The sequence below is a fragment of the Stegodyphus dumicola genome, chromosome 4 (assembly GCF_044657685.1).
Source record: "Stegodyphus dumicola isolate Sdum_Otavi_A_Nest chromosome 4, ASM4465768v1".
Classification (NCBI taxonomy): domain Eukaryota; kingdom Metazoa; phylum Arthropoda; class Arachnida; order Araneae; family Eresidae; genus Stegodyphus; species Stegodyphus dumicola.
In genome coordinates, this window is record NC_140771.1 from 116,726,136 (window position 1) to 116,742,776 (window position 16,641).

General features: G+C 29.1%; 1 protein-coding gene across 5 annotated transcripts in view; it reads right to left on the reverse strand.

Moving 5' to 3' along the window:
* The window catches only part of LOC118199455 (sodium/hydrogen exchanger 9B1-like), a 163,316-nt gene that overhangs the window by 128,165 nt on the left and 18,510 nt on the right, over positions 1–16,641 (reverse strand). For all 5 annotated transcript variants that reach the window (XR_015040745.1, XR_015040746.1, XM_085815365.1 and 2 more), the window contains exons 4-7: positions 13,201–13,288; positions 12,850–13,032; positions 9,551–9,726; positions 3,110–3,222 (exon numbers count right to left, since the gene is read on the reverse strand). Coding sequence is in view for 3 of the 5 variants with exons in the window: in XM_085815365.1 (XP_085671491.1) it covers positions 3,110–3,222; positions 9,551–9,726; positions 12,850–13,032; positions 13,201–13,288 (560 nt within the window). In the remaining 2 variants the exon portion in view is untranslated. The remainder of the gene's footprint in view (positions 1–3,109; positions 3,223–9,550; positions 9,727–12,849; positions 13,033–13,200; positions 13,289–16,641) is intronic.

Sequence of the window (16,641 nt, forward strand, 5' to 3'; positions counted from 1 at the left end):
TGCAATGGTTGGAAAGTCCCAAGAACTTAGCTCCTTTAAAACAGTTTTAAAAAATGCTCTTCTTGAAAAATGCCCTAATTAGAAAAGTGCTTAGATGACCAATGAAATGTTCCTAGTCCTTTAAGGAACTCATTCTTTCCTTCAATAGAAAAGTTCTTAAATGAAAATAATTTGCCAAGCTATTTTGTTGCTAAATAATGCCCCAATGCACTTTAATGCAGAAGATCTTTAAGATGGTGATGTTACGGCAAAGCTTCTGCCCGAACCGTCAGGATATTTTGGAATTGATAAAAAGGAACTACCTCAGGTAGCTGTTGTCCACACTGATACAAGATACTGAAGAAGGACAAGACATGATTGACAAACTGAAATGCATCAATGTAAAAGATGTTGCTTATTGAATCGCTGGGGTCTGAGTTGACATAGAGACTACAAAAACTGCTAAATCATGGTAGAAGATGCTAGACAATTATGAAAGTATGAAAATGGAAATCACAGATGAAAATGAAGAAAGCATTCTACCCCTAGTGCAATGTATCCTTGGATGAGATGATGCATCTTTGGAAGAAATCTAAAGTTGAATGAAGAATGACAATCAACATAAAATAACTTATGAAGAAATTGTCGTTGTCAATTGTGATGAAAATGAAACTGAAGATCAAGATAAGCGCTAAATGTTGAGGCTCAAAGAATTTCATATATCTATGGTCTGCAGTTAAGTCTGCAGAAAATGCAATTAAATATATTAAGCAACAAGAAAAAGCTATAAGAATCAACATATGATGCTGTAAAGATAGCAAGACTTGCAGCAAAGAAACAGCTCTCATCAAGAAAGCAGATTATCATAAAAAATTTCAGTTACCACAGGACTGAACTTTTGATATACTATATGTAGCATATTTAAATTCAGACAATAGTGTGATTGAAAATCAGTTTTTCTGGTTTTGTTGTAAAACATGAATATTACTCTTGTAATGTGTAAAATCGTAACATAGTTTGACATTTAATAGATTTCCTTTTCTTAATGCCTCCCTCTTAACCCTTTGCGACACGCATATTTAAAATATATTTTAATCTTTAAAAAAATGCCTGAGAATAAGTCAGATGGACTTACTTAAGTGCCTTTAAGGCTTGAAAAAAATTCTGCGCTTTTATTTTTTACGGTGGAAGGTGGGATACCGTTTGTCCCACCATGCAACTAGCACATGTCTTATAGCATATTGGTGTATAGCAGGGAAAAAAAATTATATGTGGAATGAATAAAGAAAATAAAGCGTGCATTCTAAAATATTCATAATAAACACACTAAAATGCATTTTGTACTTATTGCATATATGCATGACTTGTAAAATTTTGCATATGCACATTTTGCATATAGTATATATTTAATATTTTTAAATTTTAGGAACAAAAGAAAATATTTTCTTGAATATTATTTTAAGATTAAAATTTGATACTCGTACATATGATACTAAATAAAATATTAAAATTGGCACTTGATTCAAAAACATTTATATATGATTAAAATTGAAAAAAAGTCATTTTTCATGAAACGTTGAAAAACATGTTGTTTCATTCTTTTGTAAGCATAGAGGCACTTCACATGTTTCACACATCCAAAATGTTCGTCGTTCTTCTTTTGATATGTTGCAATATGCACATCTTCTCCTGCTCGTTCTCTTTGGCGTTTTACTTACATTTTTTAGTCTCTTTTCTGGTTGTACGAACGGATTTTTAGTTTTTATTTGAACTGTGGATTTCAATTTTCTTTTCAGCTCTTTCTTGCCTGCAAGTGCCATTAGACCTTCTGTAACTGACAGAAGAAAATCTTTCATTGTTTTTACATCATGATCAGGTTCGCGAACAAACTTGAATAAATGTGTTTACTATACTCGCATCTAAAAAGTAAAAAAAAAATCATGTGCCACCATTTCTTGCTTTTGCGGTCTATTTCATATAGTCCTTTCAGTTGATCAATCAGTCGACATATCCCATATTCTTATTGTATGAAATAATGCTGTTTGGGCACAGTACTTTTTTTTGTCTTTCCATCTCGTTCTTTTCTATTAATTTCTTTCATTTCAGTTGCCTTTTCCAAGCAAGACAGGATAGGAACGGATCTTTTATCCTTCCATTTTATGCAATAAATTGAATCATCGCTAAATGAAAAGTCTATATATTCTCTTGACATAAATTTGTCTTTTAAATTTTTGGGTAGATACTTCCAATCCATATTTACAGTGCCACGTGCTTAGATGGGTCTGTGTCTTTAAAAAGCGAAACAAATTATAACTACTTCCCTTTCTTCTTCAGCAATAACTTCAACCTCAGTTATTCTCTCCTGGATTTCAATTTCATCTGAATCAGAACTGAAATCTGAAGCATTTGAGTCGCAATCGGATGGCAATTCAGCAAAAAGATCCAAAGCTTCCTGAGTTGTTAATTTTTTTCTAGACATTTTAGCACATCAGAGCATACAACGGATGTAAAAGCTCGCGCAATCAAGAAAAAAGTAGATGCAAAAAAGAAAAGAAAAAATAATTGTGAGTGCTGCCATCTATTGAGTGGAAATTCATGTGTGTGGTGGGACAAATTTTAACCCACTTATTTCAACTGCAAAATTAATGTTATAAAATATTGAATCCAATTAAGATTTTTGAAAATAAAATACCTTTGAATATTAAAAAGAATCATACATATCATAAATTGTATACCAAAATTTTTAAAATATTGAAAAATGCGAGATACATGGATATCACTCTTGTGATCCTATTTTGAATATTTTTTGCTTATAAACTTAAGCCCTGGTATAGTAGTAACATCTACTGAGAAAAATAATAACTAAAATAGATTGTTTTTAAAAGATTAGAAAATTTCTAACGGAAATTGCTAACTGAGAAAGTAAATATTAATTAGGTGGGACATATATTGACCCACCATGCCGCAAAGGGTTAACTGACATATTCGCTCATATGAAGTTCTGTCCACTCATTTATGTCAGATAATAAATAAGATTCTACTGTATTGGTTTCAAATAAAATACAGTAAAGCACAGACTATGTAAGCACTATAAAAAAGAAAATGTATAGTTAAATACACAAATACTTACCTTTGAGCTTTCAGAATTTGGCACATACCAAAATGAAACACCTACAAGTATACCATAGAGAAGTCCTACAACTGGTTCAAGAGGTCCTTTTACAAATGACCAGATCCATTCATCTTTAAAAAAGGATTAAAAGTAAGACATGGAAATATAACAATAAAATGCATCTTGTTATACATATTTTAGTTTTAAAACATGTATTATCCATACTTTTCAAACTTTCATTTTATTTACTTTTTCCCAAAAAAGATTTTTAAGACTACATAAAACATATTTGCAATATAAAAATTTTTAAATAATAAGTGAATTTATGAAAATTATAAACTAAATACAAATATTTAAAAATGCATATTTTAATGATATTAAGACAAATACTGCTCTTTCTGAAAGAATAATTTTTAGTATATTGCTAATAGTTTTCATTCAGGATATCTGTTGGCTATGTGCAATAATAACATATTCATTTTTTAGCCCAAAAGTACAGAATGAAAACTAGAACGTATGCAGTATATAAAACTGAAATATTACAGCTCTGACAATCCAAATTTTTCAATATTACAGTCATGTATGCTAGAATAATTTTTTTAATTCAGTTTTTCATAATCAATAAAATGCAAATTTTAACAAATATGTATGTTAAATTCTAAGATTATCAGATGATTTTTCTAGGTATTTAAATTTTTTTGATATTGGGAGTACAAAGAAGTCTCTGCTGTTTGAAAAAACAAATGGGGCCACCAGTAAGTTATGGTTAAAATTGCTGATGTAAAATGTCATGTTGTAAGCCTGGATATCTGCTAACAACACAATCTTGAAATATTAGTGATTTTGTATCAGCATAATATATTTTTTTCATATGAAAATGTCGAGTTTTGAGCCAAATGAGTGTCATTTGGGGAAACTTTTGATTTACTTCTTTAATTTGAAGAAATCTGCAGCTCAGGTGCATCAGTTGCTTGTAGGAGGATATGGTAAGGCTGCCTTAAGTGACATAAGTTGTGAGTGGCTTCAAAAAGTGCAAGACAGGTGAATTTGATGTCGAAGACAAAGAACAGAATGAAAGTGTAGAAAGACGCAGAATTGGATGAAGATTCATGCCAAATGCAAGTAGAGCTTACATTAGAAGTGACTCAACAAGCAATTTCACATCATTTAAAATCATTGGGAATGATTCAAAACAAGGAATTTGAGTTCCATATGAAATGAAGCCAAGAAACATTGAATGCTGATGTTTTACACATGAAATGCTGCTTGCCAGGCATAAATTAAAGGGTTTTGTTCTTTGCATCATACAGTCACTGGTGATCAAAAATGGGTTCACTACATTACTGCAAAGAAGATGAAATCAAGGGACTACCTGATCATGCTTCAACATTAACAGCCAAGCTGTATATAAATGAAAAAAATTTGTGTACGTGGTGGCATCGACTTGGTATCATGTGTTATGAGTTGTTCAAACTGAACAAAACCATTTCTGTGATTGTCTACCAATGAGATGAGCACTCAGAGAAAAATGCACCCACTACTACTCCAGAATGACAAAATTATTCTCCTTCATGATAACGCCCATCCACATGTTGTGGCACCAGGCAAAACCTACTCAGAAGCTCTCAAGTGAGAAGTTTGCTCCTCCTGCTGTATTCACCAGATATTGCTCCTTTTGATTATTACTTGTTTCGAATTATGATGCATGGCCTATTTAAACAGCGCTTCACATCGTATGATGATACCAAAAATTGGGTTGATTTGTAGGAAGTGTTCTACTGACGTGGTATATGTATGCTGCCAGAAAGATGGGAAAATGTAGTGGCTAGCAATGGATGATACTTTAAGACATAATCTATTCTTTTACAATAAGTAAAGAATGGATAACAAATGATGACAGAAGATGAATGATGATGGATTCCTTAATACATGATGAATAGAATTTTTGATAAAAAAAGGCAAAAACTTTGCACTCCAGATACATATACATAGTAAATGTCATATCAGTTAATTAACTGTCATACATAATAAACTGTCACTCCTTCAAACTGTATGATTACATGACACTGTAAAAAATATGTACTGCACAAAGTTATTAATCAGTTAGATTAGCGTCACAAAATACATTTCTATGGACAATATCTATATTCATTCAATAATCTGAACTTAAAATCTCATTTCAGTATGTATCCATGCAAATACAAAAGCATGTAAGATTTAGCATTTTGAAAATTCTTTACATATAATTCAAAAATAAAGTTAACCCTTTTGCAACATTAAACTAGCCACCAATACACCATTAATGAATTTGACAAGTTGGTACTTGCTAACATTATCAGTTTCAAATATAAAGATGTGAATAAACAAGCTGAGGCCTTTCATTGCTACTATAAGAATCATCAGGCTAATTTTGTTTGCAATTAGGCTATTGTTACTTTCACTACCTTATAAAGATTCCTTGATTAAAAAAAATTGGGGGGAATTGGAAATAAAGAATTAATTATTACTTTGAACACAATTACAAAAGTAAAAGAAATACTTCTTAAAAATGAAATACTGCTTTTGTGAAATTCTCCAACTAAAAATGAAATATTAAATAATTGCTTTTCAAATTTATAATCCACAGAACTTAAGTAAATAGCACAGTCAAAAATTGCTATCTGTTAAGGGTTTGATTATAGATCCTTAAGAGAAATTACAAGACAAGGAATCAAAGGCAGTACATTTTTATCATCTTTGATTTGTCCACCTTTCAGAATGAAATAAATTAAATTTAAGAAAGGGACTTCAAATAAAGCTAAATCAGTTTTATAAGATTTAAATAAAAATATATGTAAAAAAATTATATATTTACAGTGTCCTTTATCTCTCCTTTCATTTATATTATTCACAAGAATACATTTGTGGCATTTCTGAACATATCTGCATGGCAAAACTGATCACAGATATCACTAGCCAAAAAAAAAAAAAAAAAAAAAAAAAAAAAAAAGAGGCACTGAGGTGCAGCAGGTTAGATATTTCCATCTTTAAAATATTATGCAGGATTAAGTACCTGTACTCATTTCAGCTATGTCTGATATGAGAAAAATATATCACTTCTAGAATATACTCTCATTATTTCCAAATTATTCTTACCATTCATACTTAAAATGACTAAATTATCTGAATTTATATAGGATTTCAGAAGCTGAAAATATTGCATTATAATCTCCATGCAACATTTTTTTAACACAAGTTAATTTGTTTCACACTACAGTAAAAGTTCAACTACCCAGTAAGCTGAGGAAATGCCAAATTCTAGATATGCTAAAATTTTGGATAATTAAAAAAAAAAAAAAAATGTAGAAAATGCAGTTCATATTATAAAAGCCAGAAAGACAATTTTGAATCAAAAGTGGTATTTCAGACATAAATGAAGTAAAACATCATATTCAATTACAAAATTCCGTTGATTTTATAAAATAGCCGAGATCTTGCCAAACTTGTGCCAGTCATTCCAGCAGAAATTTGAAGGAACGAATTGCTCTTTATTTAATTAGATAATCAATATATATGAGTTAGAGACACAACATATAAAAAAATTAAATCACTTGATATAATTTTTCATATTGCACAGCCAGAGTTCATCCATTTTCACATACGTCACACTGTTTTTGGTATCAGGATCCCACAATTTTGAAAATACTCTGCTGCATGCTGTTTCAATAAAGACAAGTCCTAAATTTTAATCAGTTTTTCAAAATGTTATTGAAAAATAGATAAATATCAATTAACATCATTTTTTTTTTACAAAAATTTAACATTATTGGCACTAAACTGCACTGTTTTGTGACAGTTTTTCGTGGATTCGGATTGTAGTCCTATTAGTGCCTTACAGCAGAGTTACAAATTTGCTTAATCATATGCTAAAAAAAAAAAAGATATGAAAATTCGAAAATATTCTGGTTACTAGAGCTTTCCATTTAAATAAATGCCAGATAATTCAGTTTTTACTGAAGAATAAAAATTAAATAATGTTCATCATTATAAAAGCCATTTCGATAAATTACGCTAAGCGAAAACTAAACTAAAAACTGCTGTATAAAAGTAGAATACCACAAATATAAAAATCATAATTAAAAAATCTGATGTGTACAGCACATAACTTCCTTGTATGGGATATTAAATTATATGCATTTTTTCCTGCATTTCATTTTAACTTATTTCATTACAGTTATATTTCCCATTCAATTAATTCAATTCTCACTTCACAAAAAGGCAAAAATATATAAAAACTAAAAATATCTCTATTAAAAATGAAATCTATAGAAAAACATAAAACACCAAATACAAAGTCTAGTACAAAGTCTGTAATCCGGACGTTCATTATCTGGAATGATCTATAATCCGTACCTCAAAGCCACAAACTTTTTTTTTTTTTGGTATGCTTTACGCATGCGCATTTAATGTTACGCATGCGCATTTAATGACAGATTTTTTGGTGCACAAAACTGAAAGTTTACTTTTGGTCTCACTCTGCAAAAAGACATTAAAGGCATAGAAACTGACTAATTTGTTGTGGACACTGAGTCAATATACGAGATAATCTAATAACATAAATGATAATTCCAGAATGGATTAAGCATGATTTAATTCACAATAATAAAAGAAAACATAATTTTGCTGTTGTTGCAAAGCTTAGTTTCTCTAGATTGGCAACAAATCCAATATTATGTTAAGTTTCAAAGGTAAACAAATATTGCTGCTATGGTAAGGAAAATTAGGCTTAGATGAACTTAAACAACTTTTAAATTGTTGATAATTCTACAACCATACCATGCAGGTTAACTAAAGGCATAAACACCTTAACCAGAAGACAACAACAACATAATTTAATCATTTTTAAAGCAAAAAATGCACAATTTACCAACATATAAGAATAAAAAAAAACTGAGTTCATGGAGCCAAGCAACAGAATGGGTATATATGTATATATATACTTTTGGTGTGGACAGTTGCCACCAAAAAAAAGAGGTACACAACTACATGCTATAGCAGTCCTATATACAAAATTTCAACATTCTGAGGCTACTCGTTTTTGAGTTACGTGATATAACATGTACATACAGATGCCATGAAAAAATTCTCTTTTGAATCCATTTTAAATCAATTTTACAATTCTTTTGGGGAAAAAGAATCCTTTATATTGTTCTTATGTACATATGTCACACAAAAACATCGTTAAATTGCATTCGACAGTGGTCAAAATGGATATTTTCATTGAAATATGGTACCTGGAATTTTTTGTGATTACAAAACTTCCTTTACTTCGTACAAGAAAGTAAAAAATTATTGGCTCTGCTATTTCTAATTAAGAACTGGCAATCTGAACAATCAACTGCTTGACATGGTTATGTTTCTTTTTTGTTCATTAGCTGTGTAGTCTAAAAAGTTAACTAGCCTTTAGCATTTTATAGTTTATAATAAAATAGTGCTTTTGTATATTATGTTTAAGATTGATATTTTCTTGTTAAAGAGACTACTACATTGGCCTATGTAAAAATCTGAAATTTGCCCATTATAGATTAGGTGATTAAGTTTGCCATTTTTGCCAATTAAGTGGCCCCTTTAACAAAAAAAGTACTGTACACATATATTTAATTATGCAAATCCTAGAAGAAAATAAATAACTGGAAATAATAATATGTAACTGTTATGTTCACAAAATAAATGCCACTGGTACATTTCTGAAACTGCTACTATTTAAAATTTCAAATAACCGTTTAGAAAATTACATTGAAAAGAAGTTTAATTAAATGCAAATGCTGCTTTTCTTGTTCATAAGGAAATTTATTCATTATAATTTTTATATAGACTAGTTTCTGTTACATATAAATAAACAAAGCAAAATATAATCCTGATTGTCATGAAAATTAAACCCCAAGTTCATGGCAGAAAACTTTACAGTCATATTGCCATTTTAAGATTCTAAAAGTGCAAATACTTCATAAGAAAAAGTGTATAATAGTGTTATTTTCTTGAATTCACATTTTAATATTTCTGAAATACACATGTTCAAGCTTTGTCCGCCCTTGGTTTGCCCTGTGTTGTAATTTATTTTTTTTTTTTTTTTTTTTTTTTTTTTTTGTAATAAAACTTAAAACGTCTCTAAGTACATAAAACATACACAAAAATCTGCTAAAATAAAATTTTACAACAAAGAACATAAAAGTGAATAACTGAAATATAATACAAAAAGTCTAAATAACAAAATGCATAATAATGAAAAAAAAATCCGTTCAAAATAATGAAGTCAGCTTACATAATCAAATAATAATACAAGACAAGAACTTTATGCAGTTTAGAAACCTTTGCAAATACTCATGTAACATAAAGTAAAAAGCTGAAGCACAAAAATTATATACTGAAACTTCAAGCACAGAATAAATGCACTAAACAAAAAGCACAAAAAAAATATACCTTTAGATACTGATATACTGAGCATTACAGTGAAACCAGTTATAGCAATAATGTCATCCATAGAAGCAGCAGCAATAACTAAAGTTGGAATTCCTTTATTAGTACCCAGTTTTTTCTCCTGTAGAGTCAATAAACTGGGTACTACAACTGCAGGAGAAACAGCAGATATAATGAATCTGAAAATTAATTTAAAAGCTTTAATAAGTAAGCTCAATAAAATTTAATAAGTAAGCTTAATTAAATAACAATTACAGTTGTTTTGAAAGTTTTTATTTTGAATACAAAAATTAATCATCAAAGTATTTCTAAAATCAGATGGAAATAAAAGATGCTCTCATAAAGAAATTGAAAATAAGTTCAATAAGCAGACAAAATGAGAATAAACTTGAAGTCTCTACTTCAAAGGTGAAATAATTTAAGAAAATATTCTTATTAAGAAATGCAATGTAAATGAAGCATTAAATTTTAATTCATTAATTTATTAATACTGCTTAAATCAGACTGAAAATTGCTAGACTCAGAATCACTCAAAACTGCAGAATTTCCCGCATTTTGACACTTTTAATGACATAAAAATTCAAATAGAAGTAAAGCAAAGCTAATCAAAATAATTACAATGCTTAGATCACTATTTCTCAATAATTTTATCCTTCAGAAAATCTTGAAATAATATTCATGGTTTATAGACTTTTTATATAAAATTTCTAAACATCATTAATATTTTCCTTCATACATTGTTTCCCAGAACATTAGTATTCTCAAAGAAATATAGGGATTTTACAAAATGAAGTGAAAAATAGGCCAGTTGTATATAAATATGTTTTTCTTTTAAATTTCCTATTCATAAAATACTATACAAAAATGACATATTCTTTGAAAATTATGGGTATTCCAATTAAGTTTTGTCAACTTGTTATATCATTAAAATCATAAATCATTAAAATCATAATCATAAAGTATATATTTAGTCATAACTATGTAGTATCAATGATTGATACATATATAAACATATAGAGAGATATAAAACATGTCCATAAAATGAATTTTTAAGAATCAAAAGATTATGATTCTAAAATAACAAAATTTCATGAAAATATTAATAATGTATTTCTAGACTTGAAAAACTTATAAATTACTAATGTAAAAATTCTTTTGGCATACCAAATGTAACAAAATTATAAATAAAGCCATTAATAAATCCCAAAAGGTTATCACTGAATGGTATTTAATAGGACAAAAAAAAAATCAACCTCAAAATATTTTTACTTTTTTATTATTCAGCCTCTCAATGCAAATTCAAAAACATGTTAAATATTGCAAATTTTGAAATTAAATATTTCAGTTAATTTTTGTCATGCCAAAGTCAAATTTTTTCTGTCTTATTTTTTATAACAGCTACAAAAGTTTCTTAAATACATTTATATGGATTAAAGGAGCATAAAACTGTTTAGTTAGAGTTCATATTTTATATAAAATTAACTTTCTTAATTTAGAAATACAAAAATCTTTGCATTTATTAAAACACTTTTGTGATTGAAAATATGTGTTTACAGCCAACAATTGTGAAAATAAAGGTAAGGACTTTGTGGACATGGTGCATGTGAGTGTATAATATATATTTAAATGTATCAGAAAAATGCAATATATTTTATTAATGGGCTTTTAAGTTTATGAATGACTGAGGAATGTTGGCGAAAACACTTCATAAATGAGTAAGCTATTTAACAGTTTTAGTGCTTTTAAAAATAAGCTTATTAATTTGTTGAAACTTCAATACAGCACAGTCAAGCTTAAAAACATAACCTAATAATAAAAAGCTAGTTAGTGAAATCTAGTTAATATTCATTACAGTAAGATTCAATACAAACAATAAAACTGCTAAAAAGCCAAAAATAAAAACTATTTTAAAATTACGGTTTATATAACACAAGACAGAATGACCTAAAAATAGAATTTAAGACAGAATGACCTAAAAATAGAATTTGTCATATTTACCATGTAATACTTTCTGCATGTCATTTTTACACAAATTGCTTAAAATTTACATAATTAAGCAGCTACATTTTTAAATAGTAAAACACTAAGAAAATTTACTGTAAGAAAAGAAAAATGTAAATAGCATAAGGTCAGTGGTCTCAATCTGGCAGACTGTGGGTCGCATGTGGCCCCCAAACAATTTTAAATGGCCTGCAAATACATTTCCAATATTTTAATTTGCATTGTTATGACATTAGCTATTATGACCAGAATTTGGAAAAAGGTTTATGATTTTAATAATTTGAAGTCAAATTTTATATTATTTCTGTTACCGTTGAAAACAAATGTGAGTAATGCCACAGAAAATCTACAAATAGATCTAATTAACCAACACTGCAATATAAAGCTTATTTAAAGATTTGACAATACAAATTTGATTAGCTTTTATTTGTATTTGTGAAAAGATAATTACCCTCCCTTGCATATTTTCACAATAAGAATAATTGCTTTGTTCGGTAGCACATTTATATGTGAACAGCATTTTTCCACATTTAAAAATTATGAAGTCTAATAAAACAACTAGACTGACCGATAAGCATGTATGATTTGTGAAGAAGATGCTTTCTAGTGATTTTTCCCCAAAGTTACAAGCATTATCAAAACTGAAACATGATGATTGTAGTAAGAAATAATGGAGTTTATAATTGTTTACAGACAAATATATGTATTTTTTCTGTATGAATCAAAGAAAAATTTAATGAAAAAATAAAGAGAATAGGTTATCTTATTTATTTTCAAATTTTGTCTCATACATGCAACATTCGTAATTTCTTTATGTCTAGTTAAATAAATTATTTAGTACTTTATTCAACACGTTACAGTTATTTAAAATAAATGTCAGTCTGAAAATTTAATAGTTATACATGTTTGAATTACAAAGCATAAATATCAGAAATTTCTTGAAATGCCATCAACCTCGATTCGATTTCAGAAATTTGATTTCAGAAAGAAAATAAATATAAACTGAAATTTTCTTATTTACATCATTATTATTACTTCTTGTGTATATTTTAATAAATACTTAGGAAAATAAATTTAAAATTTAGTTTAAGAAATTGTTTTGTTGATTTAAAAAAAAAACTTTTCACTTTGGAAGAAAAAAAATTTTTAATTTAGTTTAAGAAATTGTTTTGTTGATTTAAAAAAAACTTTTCACTTTGGAAGAAAAAAAAATTGGGGGGGGGGGGCATCAGCTGCTTTCAGGTAGTGCATTCGCCCTGCATGCAATTTGAATATAGGACCACTGGCATAGATTATCTTACCCTAACATTATTGCCCATGGCCATGGTAGCTGAAGCAAGTAATGAGAAGATATTCCTGTTATTGCTGTCTCTACTAAACATGGAGCAAAAGAAAGCTGAAAGACAACTAACTTTAATTTTCTTAACTTTACAGCATCAAGTCCTAATCCAGCTTTCAACAAAATAACTACTAGAGCAGAACCTCTGAAAAAAAGAAGAAAAGTCAATACTTAGGTGACAACAATTAGTTAAAAGAAAAATTGAAACTATTATAACTTTATAGATGAAAACTTTAAATAGACAAAAGAGATTACTACAAAGGCAAAATTTAAAGTTACATAATAAGCAAACGTTAAACACAAAATAAAATACCTTAATACTGAAGCCCATTTTATCGAAATATCTTTATAGTAAGGAATAAATGTCACATTTCGGAAAAGAAAGCCAACAATCAACATTCCTGAAAGATGTTTTATACATATATATATAAGCACATAAATTGTAATAATAAAACCTGACTAATTAAAATTACAATATATGAAGAATTCATATGAAATATAAAAATTACTTTCCTTCTTCTCCCAGACATAACATCAATTAATATCCCAAGCTCGTTATTACCTCTTCTACATGCATGTAAAGTATTTGCATCCTATCTGCTTCTGAGAATGATGTGAAAAGATAAACTTTGTTTTGATAGAATTTGCAGAAAAAATGTTGGTTTTTTGTTTATGAGAATGAATTCCACCTTCCCAAATCAAAACCAATCAAACAAATCAAAAGTGCATGTAAAGCAAATTTTCAACACTATGTTCTAGTTATAGAAATATATAACCACAGAGGTAAAACATGATTGATTAAGCTAGAGGAATACAAAACCATATAAAGTAATAGTCATAATTATATAGTAAAAGGAAAATTATATTACAGTCAAAAGTCTTTAATCCGGACATCCATAATCCGGAATGATCTATAATCCAGTCCTCAAAGCTACAAACTTTCTGCGCATGTGCATATGCGTTTACGCATGCGCATTTAATGTATAACGGACGGTATAAGCTAAGCTAAAATTATCTAATTATCTATTTCAGTTAATGTTGCAGATTGCGTTGTTCCTTAATCTTCGAATTGGATCTGGCTTTTTATTTTTTGAAGACAGTTAGAGCAATTTTATAAAAGTAAGCTTGAACTTTCGATTATGTCAAAAAGAATTTCCGATTCTGGAGCTGTCAAAGGATCTACAAAGCAAAAGCATGTTTCTATGTCCATCAAACAAAAAGTGGAATTGCAGCAAAAAATGGATAAAGGCATATCCTTTGTTTCTCTAACCATTCCGAAATCTGTTTATCAATTTCACGCTGCTCTGCAGGAAGGGGGGGACGTCGCTACGTGCAATGAACTGGAAGTTGATCTGTCAGCACTGTCCTTATCTTCAAGGCAGATGTTTTTATTTTATTCGACATATAATTCTTTCTAAATGTAGTATTTCATCTCGATATACTCCATCTTTGATATGATTTAAATCAAATTCCTCATCATTATAAATATCACAAATACACATCAAATAGCTTTCTGGTTGCAATTTTCGGCTAAATTGCAAAATAGACTGCATCAGTCAATGCTGTGTTTACTTCTCTTATGCTTGGACACACTTTTTTATGACGTAATATTGGTTACGCCTCTTCTTAAAAACAAGTTATAAGTATGCTATAGCTTCGTATTTAACAAAAACTTAAATTATATTTTAACTGAGTTGAAATGTTAGGTTTATAATGTTCTGGGCAAGATTTTTTTTAATTATAAATCGACTTTTGTGTGTTGTATGGTAGTGTTAGCATTTAACGCAACGAATTCTCTCTCATAAATGTATTATTAAGACACCAAACGACCGAAAACAATCATTACCAAATGATTGAAAATATTGAATGCATGAGTTAAAAATTATAACTGTAACTTCTGAAAATACAGAAAAGAATTCTTAAAGAACGTTTTTATTATTTTTGTGTCTGATTCGGTGCTTACTGCAGAATGGATAAGTATCTGAATCTGGATTTTTTTATCAGTTGGAGCAAAGAGGTAAAAAGAGCGTTATTGAGTGGTGTATGGGGAAAAGTTTGATTGGAATATCGTATAAGTGCCCAATTTGTGAAACAGATATAAAACTAGTAGAGCGAAAGAACCGTATAGACGGTTTTGAATGGATGTGTAGTTACTGGAGGCGAAAGTAAGCATCGAATTTCAAGGTCTGTTCGAAAGAACTCCTGGTTTGCGAAGAGTAAACTGGACAACTCAAATCAATGGAGTTGGTTACGCGTGAGTTTCTGCAATTCTCTGATTTTTTTAAGTTGAAAGCAGATTTGAGTACATGAGCAATGCAGAGTTTGTTCAATGTCTGATTTTTTTTAAGTAAAAATAGATTGATGTGCACATGGGCAAAGCCAATGTGGTGCACAATACCAAGTTTGTGCAATTCTCTGATGTTTTCTAAGTGAAAAATAGATCGATGTGTACATGGGCAAAGCTAATGTGGAGTGCAATGCCGAGGTCATGCACCATGCCGAGTTTGTGCAATTCTGTGATTTTTTTTAAGTGAAAATAGATCGATGTGTACATGGGCAAAACCAATGTGGTGCGCAATGCCGAGGTCATGCTCTATGCTGAGTTTGTGTAATTCTGTGATGTTTTTTTAAGTGAAAATAGATCGATGTGTACATAGGCAAAACCAATGTGGTGCGCAATGACAAGTTTGTGCAAGTCTGTGATTTTTTTAAGTGAAAATAGACCGATGTGCACATGGGCAAAACCAATGTGGTGCGCAAATCCAAGGTTGTGCACGATGCCAAGTTTGTGCAATTCTGTGATGTGTTTTTTAAGTGAAAATAGATTGATGTGTACATGGGCAAAACCAATTCCCTGATTTTTAGCGAATACTGATCGTTGTGAAACGAGGGAAAACGAGGTTGTGTGTGATGCCGAGCAGTAATGTAACTTTATTTATGTGCAATGTTTAACATATCGTTTGTGTATTTTAAATTAGTATTATTGTGTTAAATGTAAATCATATTTGAGACACCTTTTTTGTTATTTAAATTGTATTTTTAAGTGTTCAGTTTTGATATGTTGATAATGCTTTCCGACTTATGATAAATAACGACAGTCCGACGATCTACTCAACCGTAGCAAAATCGTAAACGTTGACCCTTTAAGTAACGTTTACCTCATATTTTAATATGCAGTGTTTGGTACCGTAATTGCACTTGATAATATGAATTAATTAATAATATGTGTGTGCGTGCATATGTGAAGCATTGCTCAGTGTTCCAGGTTTGTAGTATTTATTTTCTTATATTATTTTCTTTCATTCAATGATTTCTTTCATTCTGAAGATTTTTTTTATTTATTAATGCATAGAATTCTAGTATGCCTACAGAGAATATGGCGTAATTTAGGAATTTCAGAAACTGATATGAAAGCTGTGTAATGATGTTCATATGCAATAAAAAGTATTCTTTTTTTATTAATGTAAAGTTTAAAATTTTTAGAAAATAATGAAAATTGTCTAATTATTGGTATGTCGGGAATTACGTCGTTATGTAGCAAGAAGGTATTTTGTAAAAATGATAAAATTGAAATGTTCCACAATATGAATTTAAATTTAAAAGATACACAATATGAATTTATTTCTATAAATGCTTTAATAAAAATATTTGAAAATATTGAAGCTGTACAAGTATTAAAGACTACGACATTGTTTATCGTTTTAATAATTGGTAGAATTCGCTCACTGTATCATGGTAATTTTAAATATAAACA